A 24,262-nucleotide genomic window follows, 5' to 3' on the forward strand; every position below is an offset into this window, starting at 1 on the left:
TCAAAAGGAACCACAAAGGTTCTAACTCAAAGGAGCTGCCCAGTGAGAAGAGCAAAAGAAATCCCTATCAATTCATTCCACTTTAGACAGCCCTTTGTTCAAAAACAAATAGCAAAAGAAGCCAAAGTTCATAAGGAATAGGAATGGCTCCCTATGAAGTAGTAGGTGGATGGAGACAGAGGAGGGAATAGTGTTTATGGATGTATACATTTTTATGTATTATCTTTTTTTTCAGTGTGGTGCATGTTAGGCAATCACTCTAACACGGAGACAAATCTTCTGCCCTCCTATTTATTATTTATTTATTGTACTAGGCTTGAACTCAGGGCCTGGAGCTCCCTCAGCTTGCATGGTTGGCAGGTACTTTATCACTTGAGCCACAACTTCTAGCCTGGCTTTTTGGATCTTATGTTGGCGGTGGAGTTTAGTAGACTTTTTTTTTTTTTTGGTCTGGGTAGATTTTGAACTGTGATCCTACAGATCTTAGCTTCATGAGTGACTAGGATTAGAGGGTGTAGGCCACTGGTGCCAGGCTAAATTTTGATTTTTGATCCAGTTGAATTGGTAACCTGTTTTACAAATGAAATAAAATAAATTTTTAAATGGGTTGAGGAAGTTGAGTGCCAGAAGATTTGAATGGAAAATGATAGATCCTAGGGCAATGGGTAGCCAATATAGGAGAAAGAGAAGGAAGATTAGTTTGTTGTGCCATCATGTCTGAGAGACCTCAGCAAAGCGCTGATGGAACTATTCCCAGGTCTTCTTGAAAAGCAAAATTAGAGTTTAGAAGAAACATACCTGAGTTTTCTTGCAGGCTCTGAACCTGCAATTCTAGTGCAATTCTAGCATCCTTGATTTTTTTTTTGTTCCTGTCCTGGGGTTTGAACTCAGGGACTTAGCACTGTTTCTGAGCTTTCTGGTTCAAGGTGAGTGCTCTACCATTTGAACCAAAGCTTTACTTCTGGCTTTTTTTTGGGAGTAATTTATTGGAGATAAGAATCTCACAAACTTTCCTTCTCCAGGCTGGCTTTGAACCTTTATCCTCAGAGCTCAGCCTTCTGAGTAACTGAGTACAGGGCATGAACTACCGATGCCTAGCTTATCCATGATTTTTATAAGATTCTTTGGCATACCTGTGTTTAAGGCCATACCCACAGAGATGAAAATGAAAACTAGAAGATAAATTGAAACATAATGGTTTATGAAATAGATTCTGTCTTGGGTGACCTAGCAGCCCACTCTGCTGTCTTGGCTGAATGCAATGTCCTTTCTGACTCAGGAGAATCTAGATGGTTCCTAGTAAATATGTTTCTCCTGGCTCCCCAGCCAGCCTTTGCACAATGGTTCACAACTTCTGTTCTGCTTGGCAAATGAATGACAGAGAAATGAGAGATGAAAATGGTCAGGACAATTAATTCTGCTGGTTTCTGGGCCTGAAGACAAGCAGAGCTCCAGAAACTCATCTGACCCTGGATTTTTGGAGAAGATTTTGTGGTAACTTTAGCTTCATGCAAGCCATAAAATGAAGTCTCCTATTTTCTGCCAGTGGTTTGCAGGCATGTCTCTTCAGAGCTGTCTATAGGGAAGTGAATGGCTTTCTGTTCTGTCTTGCTTCTCCCCCATGACTTATTGCTGGTACTGGCACTATGTCTGTGGCCTCTTGGCTTTGTACACACAACTCTTAAGGAGACCTAGAAGAAGAAGAGGATGATAATGCGAGGTGTCAGAATTCAGAAGAGGCCGGATAAGAACAAGAAAAATAGATTCTTTCCATTCAATGACTGCTCAGACTGCCACCCTCAGGGCTAAAGAAAGCACTGCCCCCTCTGAATTCTTATTCTCTCTGATCTCCATTGCCTTTATCTTTTAACCAATACCCATTTTGGTTTGCTGTCTTCTGTCCAGCCTCCCACAATCCAATCTATTTCCCCCTAATGATTATAGAAGTCTTCTATGAATCTTCATTCTTCCTTTTCTGTTATGTTCTTGGAAATGCCCTTATAAGTTAACCTGAGCTCATTTTTTTTGTGGGGAGAGGGGTCTGTCATGGGGCTTGAACTATGGGCCTGGGTGCTATCAGCTCAAGGGTAGTACTCTACCACTTGAGCCACAGTGCTACTTCCAGTTTTCTGGGGGTTAATTGGAAATAAAGTTGCATAGACTTTCCTGTCCTGGCTGGCTTTCAACAGCAATCTTCAGATATCAGCCGACTGAGTTGCTAGGATTACAGGTGTAAGCCACCAGTGCCAGGCTTTCATTGTGTGTGTGTGAGTCATGAGGCTTGAACTCAGCCTGGTCACTATCCCTAAGCTCTTCTGCTCAAGGCTAGTGCTCTACCACTTTGAGCTATAGCACCACTTCTGGGTTTTTTGGTGGTTAATTGAAGAGTCTCATGGACTTTCCTCCCAGGGCTGGCTTTGAACCTCGATCCTCAGATCTCAGCTTCCTCTGCAACTAGGATTATAGGCACTAGCCACCAGCAACTGGTGTTGAGCTTTTTATTTTTTTAAAGCTTTATTTCCTGTTTATTGTTGCCTGCTATTTTTCATTTCTCTCTTAAAACTTAAGAAGGGAAACTATGTTTCCTCTGAGTGACAGGAAGTTTGGGGGGCTGCTTTGGTATGTTTTGGATTCATCACTGGCAAGTCTTTTTTTTTTTTTTTTAAATCAGTCATGGGGCTTGAACTCTGGGCTTGAACGCTGTCTCTGAGCTCTTCAGCTCAAGGCAAGCACTACCATTTGAGCTACAGAGCTACTTCCGGTTATCTGGTAGTTAATTGGAGATAAGAGTCTCACAGACTTTCCTGACCAGGCTGGCTTTGAACTGCGATCCTTAGATCTCAGCCTCTTGAGTAGCTAGGATTACAGGCATGAGCCACTGGTGCCAGCCATCACTGGTAAGTCTTGATGGCTTGGGGATCCTTACTCTTCTACAGCCATTGACAGGATGATTGGGGGATGGAAATGATGTCATAGTAAGTAGTGAGGCTGGGGTGTGGTGTATGAGTGTGTGTTGGTAAGCCAGCAGCTGGAGGACATAGACAGTGAGGAGGTAGGCACAACATTGTACTGGATGGAGCAGATTGAAGGAGCTGAGCCTGGGTTCCGGGAGGGGTGGTGGTGGTGGTGATGATGCCTCCCTACTAAGGCTAACAGCAAGAAAACAAGGAGTATATGAAGAATTCCACCAACAGAAATTCTCCCCTTCACCTTGAGGATGATAACGCATCTGACACAGCAGGGAGAGCAAGATGTGGCTTGACATTCCAGCACAGGGGACAATTCCAGCTTAGTCTAAGGCTTGGAACTAATTTCCATCTGCTCTAGCCCTCCAGTTGGCTTGGGCCCACTCAACTGAATTTTTAGTTGATCAATCTGCCCTCTTTTTCCTGTTTTTTTTTTTTGGGGGGGGGGTTCCAGTCGTGGGGCCTGAACTCTGGGCCTGGGCGTTGTCCCTCAGCTCTTCAGCTCAAGGCTAGCACTCTACCACATGAGCCACAGCACCACTTCCGGCTTTTTTCTTTTTGCTTATGTGGTGCTGAGGAATGGAGCCCAGGGCCTCAGGCATGCAAGGCAAGCCTCTACCACTGAGCCACCTTCTCAGCCCCTCTTTTTCCTGTTTGATCTTTTTTGGTTTGTCTATCTGCAGTGCTGGGGACCAAACTCAGGGCCTTGCTGATGCTAGCTCACTGCACCACAGAGCTGTATTCCTAGTTAAAGTGATACTTAGTGACTACAGCAAGATTCAAAACCAGAATCTCTGCACTTAATGGGAGGAAACACGTTGATAGCTAATTTATAAGGCTATCTATGAAAACCTGTGCATTCAACTGGTTGAGAGCACACTGAACACCTGTTATGAAAGGAACCAGAGGTGAGTGGAGGCTTAAGGTGTGGCTCCCTATCCTCTTCAGTTTGGGGGAAACATGCCATATACATGTATGTACTTATGTCATATACACATATATATCCTATATTCCAGTATAGAGTACGGAGCTAATCAGAGTTAAAATGTTCTTTTCTAAGTACTTCAGATAGAATTAACTCATCTAATCCTCTCAACAACCCTGAGGTAACACATATGTCTGTTTTACAAATAAGGAAAACATGGCCCCAGGTAGTCAATCACGTAGGAAGTAGGTGAGTCAGGACTTGAACCTACCTTCTGGCTGTAGAGTCTATGCATCCGTGGTGGAATGGAATGGGCAAGGAAATCTAGCTATGCCTGTAACTGGCTGTGTGACTGTGGAGAAATTCCTTCCACTCTCTGCACTCTAGGGTCTTCATCTGAATGAGTGGGGGAGTAGGAAATCTTTACGCATTTAGATGATACTCCCACATGCCCTCTTGTGCCATTAAAAAAGAAACGAAGCAAGGAAGTCCAATACTGCCAACTTTTCATTTCTTCTTTAAAAAATAAAGTACAAACAATATTTTTATGCAAGGCAACTGTCACATTGTCTCCACCATCCTCCACAAATGACCATTACTTCCTTCTGGTTCTTGGCATTTTTTTTGTTGTTGGTGGTGGTGGGTTTTTTTTTGGGTCCGGTCGTGGGCCCTGAACTCTGGGCCTGGGCGCTGTCCCTCAGCTCTTCAGCTCAAGGCTAGCGCTCTACCACTTGAGCCACAGCGCCACTTCCAGCTTTTTTCTTTTTGCTTATGTAGTGCTGAGGAATCGAACCTAGGGCCTCAGGCATGCAAGGCAAGCGCTCTACCACTGAGCCACCTTCCCAGCCCCCAACTTGGCATTTTTTTGTGTGTGTTTTTTGTTTTTTGTTGGTCGTAGGGCTTGAACTCTGGGCTTGGGTGCTGTCCCTGAGCTCTTCAGCTCAAGGCCAGCCACAGAGCCACTTCTGGTTTTCTGGTGGTTTATTATAGATAAGAGTCTCACGGACTTCCCTGCCTGGGCTGGCTTTGAATCATGATCCTCGTATCTCAGCCTCCTGAGTAGCTAAGATTACAGGTGTGAGCCACCACACCTGGCCTGGTTCTTGTTTCCAGCCTCAAACTCATCTCCTGCCTCAATCTCCTGACTGCTGGGATTGCCAGCATGCACTGCCATACCTAGCTTTCTTTTGCACTCTACTAGAGTGGAGAGGTCCCTCTCTTGACACCCTGTAATAACCCATTGGAATCAAACGCGACCTGAGGTCTCCCTCTTCAAAGGCCTCCTTCCCACACATTCTACTTTAAGGAAGGTATTAGGTGTCTTAAGACTGAGCTGTTGCTCAATCAATCCAGTGAGCAAAACTAGAATTAAGGCTGCCAGTGCCCTGCCATTCTAGATGTCACCTCTCCATATCAGGGCACAAGCCATAAAGCCAGCTACAGAAACACATCCTGAAAATTCCAGAGGCCCAAATGGTAGGTGGGGCTCCAGGTCTGGAATGAGTCAAACCTGAGCTCCAGGAGGAAGGCACTGAGCTGCCTTCTCCAGGCCTTGTTTTTTCCATCCACCTCTGAAGCTATTATGGGAAAAAGAAAGCACCTCACCCAATGCCCAAGATGCTGGAGTCACTCGTAAGTGAAAGAATGGTGGCAAATCCATTATCCCGGAGGCTTTATGAAGTCAGGAGCCAGAGGTATTTTAGGTCTCATCCAGCAGTCATGAAGCTGCCTAGATTGGGAGGGTCTTCCAGGTCCTCAGCCAGAGCTGATTGTAGCAGACCCCTCTTTTCAACCAACCTGTAACTCTATGTCTATCTTCTCACCTTTAAAACAACAGAAGTTCAGCTGGGTGCCAGTGGCTCAGGAGACTGAGATGAGGATTGTGGTTCAAAGTCAGTCCAGGCAGGAAAGTTCATGAGACTCTTATCTCCAACTAACCAACAACAACAAAAAAAGCTAGAAGTGGAGCTGTGACTCACATGGGATAGCACTAGCTTTGAGGAAAAGCATAAGGGATAGAGCCCAGGCCCCGAGTTCAAGCCTCAGGACGTGCATAACAAAAAGTTCTGCCAGTCATCTTAATGCTTGCTTGTAATCCTAGCAGCTGGGAGGCAGGAGGTATGAGTTTGAAGCCAGCTGGCTACCATGTCTCAAAACATAAGACAGAAAGAGAAGAGAGGTGAAGAGGAGACAGAGAAGAGAACGGAAAGAGGAGAAAGGAGAGAGAGACTCATAGAAAGATGATTCCAGGATGCCTGGAACTCCGTTTACAGTCTCTCAGGCAGGGAGGTCTTGCGAATGAGGATGAGGAGGGAGGCTTACAGAGCTGCTCTTCTTTTCTCACACGGGTCACAACCAGAGGCACACAGAATGCTGGATTGGAAGGTGTCCAGACCATAGTATGGTCTCATATGTTCCAGAGCAGACAGATGGAAGACACATGGAGTTTGCTGGGGAGTCCGGGAGGACAGCCAGGTCTTCTGCCAGGTTTACGGAATATCTTCCAGGTTTTAGAAAATACAATGATTGCCGTGTGCTGTGCCTCATACCTGAAATTCTAGCTACTCAGGAGGCTAAGACCTGGAAGAACACAGCTTTGAAGCCAACCCAGGCAGAAAAGTTCAAGAGACTATCTCCAATTACCCTGCAAAAAGATGCCATACTGGAAGCTTGGCTCAAGTGGTAGTGCAAGCCAGGAGTAAGGAAGCTCAGAAATAGTACAAGACCCCTGAGTTCAAGTCCTGGTACTGAAAATGAAAAAACAAACCAACCAGTGGTTAGTTCTGGTTTAAATCTGCACACTGATTCAATGACTTTTCTTCTGGAAGCTTATAGTTCATAAACTAGATAATCTATCATGGCAGTCTAGTTTATGATTCAGACATATTAGGATTGTAGAGCTGAGGGGAGTCACTATGCACAGGCTGGTGGGGGCTGGGTCCCACACCTGTGGTCTCTGGGGACAAAAAAGGGCCTGGATGTTATCTTCTCTGACAGCAGCTGCCCTGGGAGGAGGGCAGAAAGCGGGAGCAGGGTGAGGCCTCGGGGATGGGGCACTAAAGCCCACCAGTCCTCATGGCCTCAGTCTTCAGATGAAGGAACAGCAGAGGCCCAAAGGGAGGCTCAGCTGGCTTCATTGATGGGAGTCCGGCTGTCACCCAGCAGTCTCTCATGTTCACCCTCTTGGGTGGGGCGCCAGCCCCTGGACAGGCAGGATAGCAGTGGGCGGTGCAGCCCATTGTAGAGGGCAGTGCCGGTGAGGAGGATGAGGAAGCCGAGGATCTGCAGTGGGTGGAAGGTCTCCCAGCCCAGTGCCAGGCTCACGGCCCAGATGACCACGGTGCGCAAGCTGTCCAGCACCATGCGGGTAGTGGCGCTCATTTCCTTGGTGACGCTGATGCCGGCAAAGTTGAAGAAGGCAATGCTGCTGATGTTGCCCAGCAATGCCACAGCGATTAGAGGTTGCCGGCCCACCTGGCAGAAGGCATCCAGAGCATCCTCCAGCGTCCCTTGAGGGTTTCCACTGAAGGAGCCAGCGGGGATGTAGTACATGGGGACCAGGCACAAGGAGAGGATCACGAAGCCAAAGAAGCCTGGGGGAGTGAAGAAGCTGGTCAACGTCTTCCCCGCCCCCCTCCTCACAGCACAGCCGCAGGCCCAGCATCTTTAACCTCAGGCTACTCTGACTGGTATCCACAATCTACTTGAGATCCATCCTCTACCTCTCCAGGACCCTTGGGCCTGAGCAATGGACTCTGACTGTTCTCTCTACCTCAACCAGAAGCTTTTTGTTGTTATTGTTGTTGTTGGTGGTGGTGGGGCTTGAACACAAGACCTTGTGCTCTTCACTTATTAGTTTTTCACGGAAGGCTAGCCCTCTACCACTTGGGCCATAACTCCAGTTTCATAAGTGGCTCATTACTTTCTTTTTTAATTGGAGATTAAGAGTCTCTCACATTTGTCTGCCTGGGCTGGCTTTGAACCATGATCCTCAGGTCTTAGCCTCCTGAGTATCTAGGATTAAAGGCGTGAGCCATCACTTTCTGACTTAGAAGCTTTTGACTGGACCACAAGTAGGCAATACATTTTAGGTTGTGACCTAGTATAGCGTGCATACACTCCCAAGACAACAGTTACCCTTACAATGTACCATACTTGCTCACATTTAAATTCTGTGCTTTTCAGGAAAAAGCAAAAAGAAACCCCTAAAACCCCACAGCCCTGCTGGTTCCAGCTCACTGCATTGTTTTCACCAAGTAGGAAAACAGCTCTCTAGTCCAGCACATGGCTGGTCTGAGATAAGAAGTCTGTGCTGGGATGTAAGTCAATACACTGTTTCACACAGTTCTGCTAGAAGAAGAAAATGAATGGCAACCAGGGGTTGGTGGATCATATCTATTACCTTAGTTATGCAGGAAGCTAAGATCTGAGAAATGAGGCTTGATGGAAGCCAGCCAGGGAGGACAATTCTCAGAGACTCTTATCTCTGATTAAGTTGCAAAAAAAGCCAAGGGAGAGCATGTGGCCTAAAGTTCAAATCCCAGTAATAGCACCAAAACCTGGTGCTCACGCTTATGATCCTAGCAACTCAGAAGGCTGAGATCTGAAGACCACAGTTCAAAGCCAGCCCGGGCAGGAAAATCTGTGATCTCCAATTAATTAATTAATTAATCTCCAACTAATCACAGAAAAAGCTGGAAGAAGTGCTGAAGAGAGTGCTAGCCTTAAGCAAAAGAAGCATAGGGACAGTGCCCAGGTCAAGTTAAAGGCCCAGGACCAGCAAAAAAAAAAAAGTAAATAAAAGGGAGTGGACTTGTTTTATTTGCGTTCAGCTGCCAGTCTCTGTTTACTGGGTCAGATACAATCTCTAACAGGTGCTTGTCTCTGGGCCACTCTGGCGCACAGCTATAATCTATATTGCTAATCCTTTATTTTTCAAGCAAAATTTTGATGGTTGCTTGCCTAGTAACAACCTTCATTGGTTCCTCTTGTTATCTAGTTTAAGTCTACTTACCTAAGGTTCTCCATCAAACTTCATTCCTCATTATTTCCCCACAGCAAGCCTATACTGTATATTATTTCTATTTTGCTCCCCAGGCTTTTGGTTCTGTTTTGAGGTCCCTCCTCTCCATTCTTGCCTGTTGGAAATGTGGCTCTGACATCACTTTCAAGACATCACTTGAAGACATCACTTGAACGTTAGTGGTCCAAGCCCAGTGTACTGCCTGGCCCTTGCCACCTGCTGCCTTCCCCAGCCTGACCCACCAGCTGTCAGGACCCGTCAGCTCCTATCTGGGGGAAAAGGAAGGTGTGGACTGGGCAGTTTAGCTTCCGGTAGGGCTGCTAGTACCTGCCCTGTGTGTGGCCGATACAGTTCACACCCCTTGCTACCCTTGGTCCCTGTGACAGGATGTACCTTCAGTGCCCACTGCCCGAAGTGGGTGCACGTTGTGTTTGTAGATGAACTTCTCCTCAAGCACCATCTGGATCGCAACGATGATCTGGGCCATGATGATCAACAGGTCCCCTGAGGAAAGGAGGTCCAGGTGAAACCAGGGCTGCACTATGAATAGGGGTTGGTGACAGGAAGGCCCCAGGAACAGAATAACTGCCAGCTTATAACTTTTTGGGATACCACATGGCAGTTACAATTCCATTCCCTGGCTCCCTGGCCTGAGGGGCAGGCGGAGGCTCCAGAAGGTCTAGCGACCTGTGTGGACTGGAGACCTGCACAACTGGCCAAGCAGGTCGTGTAAAGAGCAGCAGGCTTAAAACAAGACATCTCTGGCTTAATCTTGACTTGAGTGACCAAGGGCAGTCATCCCATTATAAAGTGGTTCCTTTGGGAAGGCTACTGTGATGGGGAACACACAGACCTGAGCTCGAGGCTAGGCCTGAGGCAAGTGCTCCATAATGTTCTTCCCACCTCTTACCCAGACCAGCAATTTGCATGTACATTTATGAATCACAACACCAAACAATCTCTTCCTTGGGCCTTCCAATCTTTACCTACTCCTCTCATGCTGTGCCTCTTCTTTGGCCATCATGCCCCTCTTTGCTCTCCCTTACTTTCTCCATCCCTTTAAGAACACGTGTGTGCCCTTATCATCCTGTACTACGTAGGGCAGAGGTTGTCTAAATCTATGGGACAAATCTGGGCAAGATCCCTAGGGAAGGGACAGGACAGGACAGGCAGCCTGGGATACCTACCTGTGATCACTTCACTGAGCTTGTGCTGACTGTTGTCCTTGCTCAGAAGGTCAGCCAGGCCCACGACAACTAGCCCTGCGATAGTGGCCAGGATACCCAGCCACTGGCTTGGTGCCAGCCTCCGGCCCAAGAAAGCCACTGAAAACAGGCCGGTAAATATGATCACAGCACCTCGTAACATCTGGAAGCTGGAGGCACTGGTCATGTTCAGGGCTAGGAGAGGAAAGACAGGATAGTTAGGTCTGGAGGGCAAAGGCTGGCTGCTACTGAGGGCTCTCCAGGACTGAAGACAAATCCAGCACACAGGAAACCTGTGTGTGTGTGTGGTGTGACAAATCCAGCACACAGGAAACCTCTGTGTGTGTGTGTGCGCATGTGTGCATGGTGGCTCCATGTGCAGTGTCTGTGGGGGGATGGTTTCAATGGTGGCCCTTTCATGCATAGGCCTCATTGGCCCTTGTTCAGTCTGGTTGGCTACTTACCCACATACATGAGGCTGGTCCCCGTCATGTCACAGAGGGCTGGGGGCAGGAAAATAAGGGAATTGAAGGGCTGCTGAAGGTCCACATTGGAGTCTGACTGCCCTGTGGATCTGCACCGGAGCAGGAAGAAGGCAGCGAGACAGGAGAACTCTCCCAGGAACATGCCCACAGCCTGCAGGCACAAGAAGCCCCCCCCATTCCATGCTGAAGGGATCCTGGGATCATCCTTAGCAGTACTGTTTGTTAATGAAACCTTTCTTCAGACCATAACTCACCCAGAACCCTAACATGTTAAACACACAAAAGCAGAGCTGCAGCAGAAGGCCAGATAGTCTCCTGGATCTGCCCAGAAACCTCCAAACCATTCCAGTGGAAGCTCTAAGGCGGTGTGACCCTGTGTGAAGACCCCCATTCAGACCAACTTCTCACCATGGTCCACATGAAGAAACGGAGGCTCAGAGAGGTTCAAAGTCTCATGAAAGGTTACAAAGAAGGTGATGGCAGATGGGGAAATCTGTTTTTGCAAACTCCAGTCCAGTAAAAGTGTATCTTTTATTGGTGGGATCTGCCCCATCCTGCTGGGGGTCTGGTCTCAAGGTGGATGGAGAATAGGCCTTTGCCGCTGGGGCTGGCACTTTCTGCATGCCTTATGATTAGTGGGGGCAGATTCCCAGCTAGGACTTGTGCGGACAGGCCTCCCCTGTGTCTATGGCCTTTTTCCAGGGGCACTCTCTCAGATCCCTTGACTTTGTTCTGGGAGAAAGGCGGACAGTTTTTCTGGGATCAAGGCATCTCTGTCCCTAAGCTAGAAAGCAGCCTAATGTCAGGGTCCCTGTGTGAGCTTTGGGAGACAGGTGGGAGAGCAGGGCCAGTACCTGGAGGAAGGGGTGCTTGAAGGGGTGCTCCTTGCTCCCTCCGCAGCCCTCTGCTGTGAAGTTGTCTGCCCACCTGCATCAGAGAGAGGGAAGGTCAGCCTGGCAGCACACAACAGGTGCTCTCTTTTGCCTGGTTTTAGAGCCCGAGCCCCTGCCCCGTTCCTTCTCAGAAGGTCCAGTCTCTATGATGTGGAGTCAGTATGTTCTGTTTTCTATTTTTAGTGTATGTGTATGCTGGTCCTAGGGCTTAAACTCTGAGTCTCGTGTTTTCCCTTGGCCTTTTCTGCTCACAGGTAATGCTCTACCACTTGCGCCACAACTCTAGCTCCTTATTTTTGAGATAGGGTTCCATAATGTAACTGGGCTGGCTTTGAACTTGTGGTGTTCCTGTTTCTCAGAGATAGGTATGTACCAGCACTTCTGGCAGCAAATTTTTTTTTGGGGGGGGGTCATGGGGCTTGAACTCTGGGCTTGGGAGTTGTCCCTGCGCTCTTTAGCTCAAGGTGAGTGCTCTACCCCTTGAGCCACAGTGCCACTTCTGGTTTTCTAGGGTTTATTGGAGATAAGATTCTCATGGACTTTCCTGCCCAGGCTGGCTTTAATTGGTGATCCTCATATCTCAGCTTCCAGAGTAGCTAGGATTACAGGCATGAGCCACCAGCACCCAGCTAGTAAATTTACTTTTAAATGTTTGATAACTTTGTTTCAACTTAATTGGCTTCTGAAATCTCTGGTCTTTTATTTGTACACTTAAAAACATTACTCTAAAAAAATTACTCTAAAAGAACCATAGGTCACACCAGCCTGCCAAAAGGACCTATGGCCCAATGTTAAAAGCTTCCGGCCTAGCCCGGAGCTGGTGACTCATGCCTGTAATCATAATCTCAGAGACTCAGGAGGCTGAGATCTGATTGTGGTTTTAAGCCGGCTGGGACAAAATAGTCCATAACATTCTTATCTCCAGTCAACTAGCAAAAAGCCAGAAGTAGAGCTGTGGTTCGATGGTAGAGAGCCTGCCTTGAGTTTAAGCACCTTTTTTTTGTCACACACACACACACACACACACGCACGCACGCACGCACGCACGCACGCACGCGCACTCTGGTTATCTCTAGGGCCAGAGATGACTGCCTGATTGTTTTCAGAGCCTGAATGGCCCTTCTAATGCTGACTTTAAAGTAGGTGCCGATGCATTGCAGTCATGAAGCAACAGGCCAGTGACAACTGCAGCAGATGGCCAGATCTGCAGCACTGGGCCCCACACAGCCCAGAACTCTTCAGAGCACACCACTTCCCTTAGCTCCACTGGTCATTCCAAATCATCTGTTACCTGGCATGAAAGCTCCTCTCCTCAATTTCACTTTTGCTGACTATTCTGTCTCCAGAATTGTAGTACAATTTTTCATTTAAAGACCTTTTGGACATTTGGAGATTTTCTGACTTTATTATTCTTGTTCCTATCTAAACGGTCCCAGCTTTTGCTAGTCTTTTGCTCTTCAGGCTGCTGACTTCTGGAAATGCTCTGGAAGATCATGACCTGAGCCTCAGATGAGATTTGACCTGGACACTGGCAAGAAAATGGTGGTTCCCTTGCAATGGACATCATGGGTCAGCTCACACAGCTCCACTGCACTAGCCATGTCACCTGACTCGTCAACACACATCTAGAGCTGTTTGCTTTGGGCCAGGACCTGCTCCCACCATAGCACCTTGTACCAGCCAGTGGATGGGTTTAAAGTGCAAGACTTTGGATTTTTTTTTCCAGTGTTGGGGATTGAACCCAGGGCCTGTGTATCCTAGGCAGGCTCTCTACCACTATAACCCCAGCCCAAGGCATTCCTTTGTGAAACGCCTCCTTGAAATGTCTTGCCAGGGCTGGGTGCCAGTGGTTCATGTCTGTAATCCTAGATACTCAGGAGGCTGAGATCCAGAGATGTGGCTTGAAGCCAGCCCAGGGATTCAAGGAGCTTCTGTCTCCAAAATAACCAGCAAAAAGCTGGGCTAGAGGCATGACTCAAGTGGTGAGTGCCAGTTGAGAAAGCCAGCTGAACCAATGGAAGGCCTTGAGTTCAAACCCCATTACTGAAAGACAAAAAAATATAGACTGTCTTGCTAGAGCAACCATGTGATGGTACATTGCCCATGCTGCTGTCTTACCTGAAACAAGCTCTAGCTCCTAAAGTAAATGGGCAAGGGATTAAGGAAAGAAGTTCTGACATGACTAGTTAGGTCACAGACAGAACCCTGGACCCCTGTACAGGCCAGAGTGCCAGGCAGTAACCAGTCCTAGTACCAACAGAGCAAAGAAGGCGTACACTACTGGACATAACCTTCTAATTTCCAGGGCCTGATCTCTCATTCTGGCCTTTGGGTCTTCAGGCAGGACAGGACATGGGACATGGATAGGGGTCCCAGTCAACAAGTATGGGTTGCCAGGCAGGCCTGCTTCAAACCCAGGCTTCCTTGGCAGAAAAACTCCCTTGCGATGGCCCTGGAAGAGTCAATGGAGTAAAAGGGAGAAGGAAGCGTGAAGGAGTCAAACTTTATGGAGGGCATGGGGCCTACTGCCTCCAGAAAGCCATGGTCACACAGGAACTAGCAGGGTTGGACAAGGGAGGTGCTGCCCAGTCCAGGAAAGTCCCTCGGGAGCTTTGGGACAAGGACCTGTCTTCTTTAGGGGGTGTGGCAGGAATAGAAGCCTGTTTTTTTGTTTTTTTGTTTTTTTTTTACCATCACTGTGGTGTCACAGCTAGACCACAGGCTGGCAGCTCAAGAAGTCTCTCCTGATCTAATAGGACAACAGCAAAACTCACCCTGGGCCACTGTCTGTGCAGCTGACGGCTGTGGTCTATTCTGGTTCCACATTCACTGTGGTTTGAGCGAGCTCAGCAGCCAGTCCTATACTCTCAGTCCCTGCCCTGGGTATACTACTAGAATGAACCAAGCTTTTTTGGAGAGTGAGGGCTGGTTGCATTTTTATTAGATACGCATTAATCAGGCCAACATCATCAGCTACTTTACCTGCCATTCTGTGTGAGCAACCTGCACATCTACACTTAGTCCAAGAAATGAGGATCAAGAAGGGACAAGGGCCCTAGCACTCACCACTCCTGCTATATCTGTTCCTGAATCCAATATGCATGACATCCAGGAGAACTTACTTTTCAGAACCCCAAAGGAAAAGCTGGCTTCTAGAATTACCTGGGGAAATGAGAACTCAGGAGCTGAGTTTGAGGACTAACCACAAACCAGTATTAAAAATCAATTCTTTGTACTGTTACATGTTCTTCACATATCTGGAAATTTTTCCACTGGCTCCCTAGCATCACAAAAAGAAGTCTCCAGGACTCCAGAAACATGAATATCTTTTCCAAGTCCTGAGCACTCGTACATCACCCAGCAAGTCTGCCAGCAGGTGCCAGGCTTCTAGAAGTCATGTTCTGAAGGCTGCAGGTTTGTGTGGAGCCTGTACATGTGACTGAGTGCTTGTATGAGGAAAGCCACTCCAGTGTTAATCTCAAGGTCAGGTTACACAGCTTGGTGTGTGCCTCCTGCTGCTGCATAAAGCTGTCAGCAGATACCCAGAGCTGGGCCATGCATGGGTCTCTCAGATCCTTGAGGAGGGTCTGGATTGCCTCTGCTTTGGAGAGGTTGTCTGAAGTGTGATTCAACAGGAGTTTAGTGAGCTCCATGTAGTAAGGGCTGGGCATGTGGGCAAATGTTTCCTCCTTTCCTTCATGATCCTTCAGCTTCTGGCTCCTTTTCACATCATTCCAGGCTGGAGGCAGCATGTAGCGCTTCTGCCTCTACTTTAGGTTGACAGCCAGCCACAGTGGCATGTCCATGGGAAGGCCAGGGTTGAATGGTTCTAGGTCCCCGTCCCCTCCCCCCCTTCCCCCCCCAGTGAGGTAGATCTTGTCCAAATTGAAATTAGGGATGGTGGTAACCAACTCTTTCTTGGCCAGAAACTACCTCAGCCATGACAGTCTCAGCGGCCGGTGGGGGAACTGAGTCTCCACAAGAAAACCAGGTGTCTGGGGCTGGGAAGGTGGCTCAGTGGTAGAGCGCTTGCCTTGCATGCTTGAGGCCCTGGGTTCAATTCCTCAGCATCACATAAGCAAAAAGAAAAAAGCCGGAAGTAGCGCTGTGGCTCAAGTGGTACAGTGCTAGCCTTGAGCTGAAGATCTGAGGGACAGTGCCCAGGCCCAGAGTTCAGGCCCCACGACCGGACCTCTCCCCCCAAATAAAAGAAAAAGAAAACCAGGTGTCTGGGAAGAAATGCCCACTACAGACCGTTTTTGTTGAGCAAATGAGAGTTCCAGATCCCACCCAGGAATGCAATAGGGCTGAGGCCCAGAGGCTGCATCTTCAGGAGTCTGAGGTGCCCCTAATGGGGCCCAAGTTGAGCCAGAGGTGAGACTTGGCTGGGGGGGGGGGGTCAGAAGGGAGTTTCTGCTTCAGGGTGGGGTACTTCATAGGAAGATGACTGCCAGCTCAGCTGAGCTCCCTTCGCCCCATCAAAGGGGTAGGTGTCTTGGCTTTCCCCACCATGTAGGTCTGTTGGGACAGGCCTTGCTGGCTGCCTTCCCGCTAGAGAAATGCAATCTCTTTGTATCTAAGAGCCCAGCAGACTTGGGGACTAGGTATCAGCATGAAAGGACACCTTGCTCAGTTATTTCTTCTTGTCAGGGAGAGACACTCAGGCCTACAGGTATCCCAGGGTGTGCATCAGGCTTTGGTTCTCTGTGCAGGCTTAGGACTTGGGGTCTTACAACCAAGAGTCAAAATTCAGCTTCTGTTTGAGAAGAGCCATGACACCTATGCAGGATGGCACACTTTGTGTTTGCCAATGCTTCGGAGACACTCTTTATTAAGTACTGCCTTGGTTCCTGGTCTGTGTTGGACACAACCTGTGGGCTGTCCTGGATAAGCCTTCAAAGATGCACCATTTCAGAGGGGAACTCCAAGGTTCAGGGTGTAGACAGCTGCTTAGATCTATTCATTTAACACTCTGCAGCCCTGGGGTCAGAAAAGCAGCAGAAGCTGGGTATAGTGGTTCACCCTTCTATTCCTCCCTACATGGGAGAGAGTGATCAGAAGAACTGCAGCTGAAGGCCTGGCAAGGCAAAAGTTTGCAAGACCCCACCTAAACCAATAAAAATGTGGATTGGTGGCATGTACTTGTCACCCTTGCTATGCAGAAAATGAAAATAGGACTGTGGTCCACGTCAGCCTAGGCATAAATACCAGACCTTATTTGAAAAATAACTGAAGTAAAGTCCCAGTTCAAACTCCAGTATTGAAGAAAAAAAAGCAACAGAGTATCTGGCAAGTTCAGTCTTGACTTTTAGACAACAGTACTAAAATACCTGGGACATGGCAGCTATTCAGGAGGATAGAACTCTTTTTTGAGCCTTTTTCCTTTTTTCTCATGCAGCAGATGCCACCTCTCCATGTATTGGGGTAAGTGTAGCCCCAACTTTGTCCCAGCCTGCAAGCTCCCGAGCCAGCCCAGGAATGTTCATTCTCTAGAACCCGCGCTGCTGGCTGAGATAGAGGCGGCTATTGTCCTTGCACTTCCACAGCCACAAAATGAGGAACCAGAAAAAAAAAAATCAGCCATATCTCCTGAACCTCCTTGACAAATGATCAACCCAGGACTGGGGTTAGTTTGAGGGGCTAGGGCTTATCAGGTGCTCAACCAGGGCTAGGCACCAGGAACAGCAAGCATTCCACGCCTTTTTCCTATCACCTTCTTGCACCAGACTCTGCTTACTGCCTTACTGAGGCATTCTCTGTAGACTCCATATTCTGGGGGACAGGCTGAAGCCCAAGATGACAGTTATCTGCTGGCAGAGGCTAGCTTCTTTCAACATTCCTGGAGTGTAGGCAGGCAGACAATCTTGCTGGGTGGTGAGTCATCCCCAGCAGGCCCTAACCACACTCAAAAGCTCAGCATTCTGGGTGGTATGTGTCCATGTATGACCAGGGTCTGATGCAGCGACGGAGGAAGTAGCTAATGTATCTAGGCTGCTTAGCTATGCGTCCTGCTGAATCTCTGCATTTCCTTTCCCCAACTAGTCAAGCCAGTGAGTCAGCTTCTTTCTCTTGCCTAGGCATCTAGAAGGATCAAGGTCTCTCCAATTTCTGGGGTGTTTAGCAGTTATTATAGCTTATGAGAGGACAAATATCAATTATCTTTCTCATCTCCACAGATGAGAAAATCCTCCTCAGCAGATTGTACAGTGCCTGGGAAGAAGGCAGTGTCGAAATTATCATGCCCATTTTACAGATGGAGAGACTGAGGCTCAGAGAGGCAGGGTGACTCATCTCATCCCACAGCTTCTAAGCCTCATGCTATTTCCCTTTTACTGCACTGCCTTAGCCTTCTTTCAGCTGGCCCTGTAACCTCTTTGAAGCAAACCAGTTCATGGAACCTGAGGTACCAAGGGCAAAAGTTGGACGAGGCATGGAAAGGACAGTGAAAGCTTCTCTAACAGAGAGGCCTGGTAGCAGGCAGGCTCCCTGGCCCAGGAATAAAGGGGAATCAGGCCTATATGCCCTCCATTGCCTAGAAGGCCCTATGGCCTGCATAAAGTCAGAAGGGAGTTGCACCTTAATCCTACAACAATGCAGAACTTCCTGGCCAGGAGTGTGATGTGGTCATGCTGGGGTCTCAGACAAGGGATGAGGAAGGGTATTTGATTCAGGAGAATGGGGCTCCGAAAATCTGGCATCAGTCTGGCAGAAAAAAAAGGTCTCAAGTCGATGATCAACAGCTATGGAAAAGAGAAGCAGCTACTTCCCAGCCAGTGGCAAAGGGCTAGCCCAGACTGGTAGCTTTTCTTCTCATGGGCATGTGACCCTCTCCCCACAGCCTTCCATAACCTGCTGAGTAAGCAGTGGAGAGTGGATCTGTAGTCCTAGCATAGCAAATACATGCTCACATACACCCTTCTTCATCCCCTGCTCTGAGTCTTCCTGAGACTCCAAGGTGACTTACATTATACTCCTGCTGGTCAAGACACTGCCTGAGCATTCTGGCTAAATCAGTAGGCTGATGACAAGATTCCTGGGTCCAAGCACAGACTCAAGGGGAGAGCACCCTGAGGACTGGAGGGGAGCATGGCACCTTCTGGACACACGTTGGCCTATCCAGTATTGAGGAGATGAGAGGAGATAGGGCTTTGGGGCGCTACAGTCCTAAAGAAAGGATGGGACTATAGTCCCCAAGACTTGGTTGCTAGTAGCCCCCATCTCCTTATCAGCAAACTGGGCCACAACATAAATTTCTTATGGAGCCTCCCCTGTGAATTGTGGGGATTAGACTGGATGATTTCTATTTCTAACAGTTATAAAACACCCATAAGTTGGACATGACGGTTCAGGAGAATGGTGAGTTTAAAGCCAGCCTAGGCTACATAGTAAGAACCTGTCTCAAAGGAAAAACAAGTAAATAAATAAACAGATGCCCCCAAATGACTGGAGAAACCCCTAGCCTCTTTCCCATTGGCACCTGACAGCATGAATTCTACTTGGGGTGTAGCACTGTGGTAGAAACTTGCCTAGTATGAGTGAGGTCTTAGATTTGCCCCCAAGCACCTTAAAAAAATAAATAAGGAACACATGCTTGAACCAGGCATGGTAACACATGCCGGTAATGCCAGCACTTAAGAGGCTGGGTCAACAGAAGGATCATGTGTTCAAACATAGCAAGATCTGGTCTTTAAAAAAAATAAATCATGGGGGCTGGGAAGGTGGCTCAGTGGTAGAGCGCTTGCCTTGCATGCCTGAGGCCCTGGATTCTACTCCTCAGCACCATATAAGCAAAAAGAAAAAAGCCGGAAGTGGTGCTGTGGCTCAAGTGGTAAAGCGCTAGCCTTGAGCTGAAGATCTGAGGGACAGCACTCAGGCCCAGAGTTCAGGGCCCACGACCGGACTCAAAAATAAATAAATAAATAAAAAATCATGGATTTAGAGTCAGGCTATGTTGTTTCAAATAGAATGTCTAGCAGCTGGTAGGTGAGTTGAACTTGGTAATGAACTTAATCTTTTTATAACTCAATTGACTTATCCAAGGAAAATGAACTTGTCTACCTAGCTGGGTGGTTGTGCCAATTCTGGGTTCACACGGAAGGTAGCCAGAGCAAAGCCTGGCATGTGGTAGACTGGGTGCTCTCTAGGTACTGGCTGCAATGCCAACTGTGATCCCATGCTGTCCCACACCTGACGGAAACTGCAGGCCAGTGGTGCCTTTCCAATCATAGTTAGATCAGGGTGTCTATGTTGCTCGCCCGCGTTCTTTCTCTCATGGTCTGGATATTTTATTTTTCACTTTTGATGGTACTGGAGGATTGAATGCAAGGCCTTAACACATGCTATGCAAGCACTTAAGCCACACACCTAGTCCTTTTTTTTTGTTGTTGTTGGTCATGGAGCTTGAACTCTGGGCTTGGGCACTTGTGCTGTCCCTCAGCTCTTCAGCTCAAGGCGAGTGCTCTACCTCTTGAGCCACAGTGCCACTTCCAGCTTTCTAATGGTTAATCGGAGATAAGAGTCTCATGGACTTTCCTGCCCAGGCTGGCTTTGAACCGTAATCCTCAGATCTCAGCCTCTTGAGTAGCTAGGATCACAGGCGTGAGCCACCAGCGCCCAGCTTTTATTTTGTTTTTGAGATAGGGTCTTACCAGCTTTGCCTGGGCTAGCTTCAACTTCTCAATTCTCCTGCATCCACCTCCTGAAGACATTGGATTACATGTTATCATGCTTGGCCTACGTTTGGCTTGAGAGTATTGTTTAGGATCCAACTCTGGGGCCTGTCTCAGGATGGGAGGTTCCAAAAGGCCCCATACTAGGCTATAGGGCAGAGGACAGAACCAAAGGTTAGGCTTCTCACCTGAGAGCCTCCTTCCTGACTCACAGATAGTCTCTGATCTGGAGCCTTCTGGATTTGAGGAGTCCCTCAATTCCAGTTTGGAGTTTTTAAAGGAAAGAGCTGAGTTAGTAGTTTACCCCAGAACTAAGTGACCATTTGGACTCTCTCAGAAGACAGCAACCTCTGCAGACTTACAGTTACTCACTCTCCTGAGTGCTTAACCAGGCCTTGGGTTGTTGGATAGCTGAACCCAGTTCAGACCAGTTCAGATCCTGACTTGAGATGAGGGCCCTTGGTTAGGGACTCCTTTATAACCAAGGGCTCAGCACAAGGAGTAACCTCCAGGTGACCAGCAGTTCTCTCCACAAGACATAGCTAGTCAGAGGGAAATGCAAGACAGGAGAGCCACATCCAGAGCGCCAAGGACTGTGCTTTCCTTCAGCGGATGGTGGACATTGTGTACACATCTGTTTCCTCCATCTGAGATTCTAAGCATCTCAAAGGCAGGAACCTCCTCTTGGTCACTGCCGCTTTTTCTTCCATATATTCTAGATACTTTAAAACCATGTGATGAGGTGAATACTTTCTCCCAGGCTCTCCTTTGAAGCTCTCCTCACATCACTGACCAAGTATGCTAGACACATATGTCTCAGATGTGAGGAAGAAATGGCCTTGTCTCTCAGCAGGCTGACAAGTAAGTTCCTCAAAGTGCAGAGATGGATAAAAATAAATAAACAAATAACGCCAAAGCTGGCGGCTCATACCTGTAATCCTAGCTACTCAGGAGACTGAAATCTGAGGATTGCAGTTCAAAGACAGCCTGGGCAGGAAAGTATGTGAGACTTTTGTCTTCAATTAACCACCAGAAAACCAGAAGTGGTGCTGTGGCTCAAGTGGTAGAGCACTAGCCTTGAGCTGAAGAGCTCAGGGACAGCATCTAGGCCCAGAGTTCAAGCTCCACAACTGACCAAAAACAAAACAAAACAAAAAATAACAACCTGGGTGCCTATGGCCCAGTGCAAAAGGTTAGCTTCCACAAGTTACCACACTGAGGCCTGGTAGGACCCAGACAGAAGTGAGGCCTGGCCAGAAGAGGACACTGTCCACTGTCCATGCGCACTGGGAATCAGTTTGGCCAAGGGTCAGTCTCTGGGCACTGCTGGGGCTGTTGATAGTGAATGGAAAGGGAAGGAAAGCCCTGCAGAGGTGCAGGTAGAGAAACTAACAAAAGATAGACACAATGAGGCGTGTCCTCATTGTCACACCTAAGCCCCAGAGCTGAAGAACTTACTTGTCCTCACTGTGTGGGTTAAGAACCCTTCTCTTCTCTCAGACTGAAACTCCAGCCTGCCTCTACTTTACCTGCCCCACTGACACCTTCCAGGTTCCCTCATCTGCTAGCTGCAGCCACACAGTGGGATTCCCTGTTCAAAGGACTCTTCAAGTGACTCACATAGCTTCCTTCATACCACTTTCAACATGTCCCTTCCCAGCTCAATATCCTCTCTGGTGCTGGTGACAAGCCACCTTCAAGCTGGCCTTTCTGTTCCCTGCCTCCATGTTTCAGCCATACAGACAATTTGATTCATCCAAAGTCAGATATGGTGGTGCGTGCCTGTAATCCCTGCTCTGAGGGCCAGAGTTATTGAGACTCTATCTTAAAAACAATGACATAAGGCGGGGCGGCTGAGGACGTAGCTCAAGTGGTCCTGGGTTTAGTTCCCAGTACCTTTTTTTTTTTAGAATCCAACCTAAGAATCAAAATGTAATTCGAATCCCTCCTCTCCAGGGCCGCATTGATCACTCGGCCCACCCAGCTGGGCTCCACAGCGGCCGGGATGCCCACGCCCTGGGAAGAAAACTGAGGCCTCGCACCCCTTCGGGTGGTCCATAAACAGAATCAAGACAGAGCCCACCAATGGGCGAGCCCGGGGAAGCCAGAAAACAGAGCGGAGGGGCGCCCGCGGGCCCCGCGGGGCTCCCTCCGGCCCCGTCCGGACACTCACTTGGCCGACAGCGTGTTGATGGAGCCAGTGATGAGCATGAGCCCGGCCAGGAACAGCTGGTACTTGGTCCAGGCCATGGTGGTCCATGCACGGCCCGCGGGAGTCCGCAAAACTCTGTCTAGGGTCAATCCGGGGGGGAAGGGGCGAAGGCGGGGTCTCTGTTTCAAGAGCTTCCGGGCCGTGACTCACGTGACCCGAGCAGCCCCGCCCCACGCCCGGGCGCCCCGCCCCACGCCCGGGCGCCCCGCCCCCAGGACGCGCAATGCGTGGGCCGGCGTTCGGCTGTTCGTGCTTGCGGGACGGCTTTGGTGCGTCTCGTCCCGGGCTCTCTTCTTGCTTTTTGAGGTGCTGGTGATTGGACTCACGGGAGTCATACAAGTTAGACAAGCCCTCTACCACTGAACTACATTCCCCCTCCCCTCCCCGACCTCCCCGTTTGTAATGGAACGTGTGTGTGCGCGCGCGCGTGCACTTGAACTCAGGGTCTGGGCGCTGTCCTGCAGCTTTTTCACTCAAAGCTGGCGCTCTACCCCTTGAGCCACAGCTCCACTTTCTGGTGATTTAATTAGAAGAGTCTCCTGGATTGTTCATTGCTTCACTGTTTAAAACGCCCTAGCTATAAAAACAGCCCAGATGCCCCACAATTGATGAGTGGATCCAAAAAGATGTGGAACCTATACACAATGGAATTTTACACAGCCGTTAGAAGTAATAAAATAATGTCATTTGCAGGGAAATGGATAGAACTAGAACAAATCATACTAAGTGAGGTAAGCCAAGTTCAGAGAGACAAACAGCGCATGTTCTCTCTGATATGCGGAAATTAGCTCCAAAATACACTGGGATATGATAAATTGTGCAGAATTCTACATATAGTGAGACCAAAAGAGTATATTCTTAGGAAAGAAACAAAGGCACAGTGCCCAAGTGCCTCTTCGTATTTATATTAAAAATATACATACTAAAACAAGCTCCAAGATAGGAAAACAGAGACCTCTTCCCCCACCCTGTTTTCTTAGTTTTTAGTTTTGATAATTTTGTCTTCTTTACATTGTGTATATTGTATTCAACAGTACATATTCAGAAGGGTTGGGGGAAGGTTACAGAACTTAAGAGAAAAAGGGTGAAAAAGCTCAGCAGTGGAGCTCACTGGACACTGATGAAAGTGAACTATACAACTTGTGGGTGGAGATAGGAAGAAGGGACTGGGAGAGAATGAGGGAACAGAACACACTGTATGAAAGGAAGCATACTCATTACCTGACTCATGTAGTTGTAATCCCTCTGTACATCACCACTATAATAACAATAACGTAAATGCATAAAAAGCCAGTCTGGGCTGCCTTCCAATGGTGATCATCAGATCTCAGCCTACTGAATAGCAAGGATTACAGGTGTGGGCCACTGGTGCCTGGCTTTGTGAGAGCCTTGTGAGAGGTTGAACTGAATGATGTCTGAGACTAGTTTTGATGGGGAAACATTCAGTCTTAGAATCTCTTTCCAGGGTCCCCAGGGAATTCCCCAGAGACCAACGAGTTGTACCTAGGGACCCTACACTACTGAATTGCTCACATTTTTTTTTTTTTAGCAAATTGGTGTAGAAATCTGGTTCTAGTTGCCAGGGAGGCTACTTTATAGCAAAACTGAGGGATTTGCTTAAGATCAAGCTTATGAGTAGACTGGAGGGTTCAGATTCTTCAATCTCTGAAACCTAGTACAGTGGACTTTGGACCCAGTCCCTGCCTCAAATCTTCCCCAGTGCTCCTTTGTGGAACTTCTGTTGCTACTCAGAGGCTTCGAGGCAAAGACTGGCTCTAGACTGTCTGCATGGGATTTATAATCCTACTCCTGATTCTCACAGCTGCCTGCTTTCCTCTTCTCTAGAACTCCAGTGGGTACCCAGGCCCTGTCATACCAGAGGTT

At 48.2% G+C, this 24,262-nt stretch overlaps 1 protein-coding gene and 1 pseudogene across 1 annotated transcript; both read right to left on the bottom strand.

The window, feature by feature from the left end:
• Nucleotides 1-6,050: 6,050 nt before the first annotated feature.
• Nucleotides 6,051-22,477, bottom strand: Slc35f6 (solute carrier family 35, member F6). The gene is made up of 6 exons (XM_013013797.1): nt 22,340-22,477; nt 11,459-11,531; nt 10,584-10,755; nt 10,102-10,314; nt 9,308-9,418; nt 6,051-7,484 (listed from the first exon to the last, which is right to left on the bottom strand). Exons 1-6 carry the CDS (start codon nt 22,414-22,416, stop codon nt 7,015-7,017), a joined length of 1,116 nt encoding a protein of 371 aa, XP_012869251.1. The 5' UTR covers nt 22,417-22,477; the 3' UTR covers nt 6,051-7,014.
• LOC105983564 lies at nt 14,885-18,497 on the bottom strand (annotated as a pseudogene).
• Nucleotides 22,478-24,262: the final 1,785 nt, after the last annotated feature.

This window comes from Dipodomys ordii, unplaced genomic scaffold (assembly GCF_000151885.1).
Source record: "Dipodomys ordii isolate 6190 unplaced genomic scaffold, Dord_2.0 Scaffold20, whole genome shotgun sequence".
In the NCBI taxonomy this organism is placed as follows: Eukaryota; Metazoa; Chordata; class Mammalia; order Rodentia; family Heteromyidae; genus Dipodomys; species Dipodomys ordii.

Excerpts from the sequence above, each read along its gene's own strand:
- Slc35f6 (XM_013013797.1), bottom strand. The coding sequence starts at position 22,416 with ATGGCCTGGACCAAGTACCAGCTGTTCCTGGCCGGGCTCATGCTCATC. Across the intron at positions 11,532-22,339 it reads ATCAACACGCTGTCGGCCAA|GTGGGCAGACAACTTCACAG; the intron begins GTGAGTGTCCGG and ends TCTCTGATGCAG. Across the intron at positions 10,756-11,458 it reads TCAAGCACCCCTTCCTCCAG|GCTGTGGGCATGTTCCTGGG; the intron begins GTACTGGCCCTG and ends TTGTGCCTGCAG.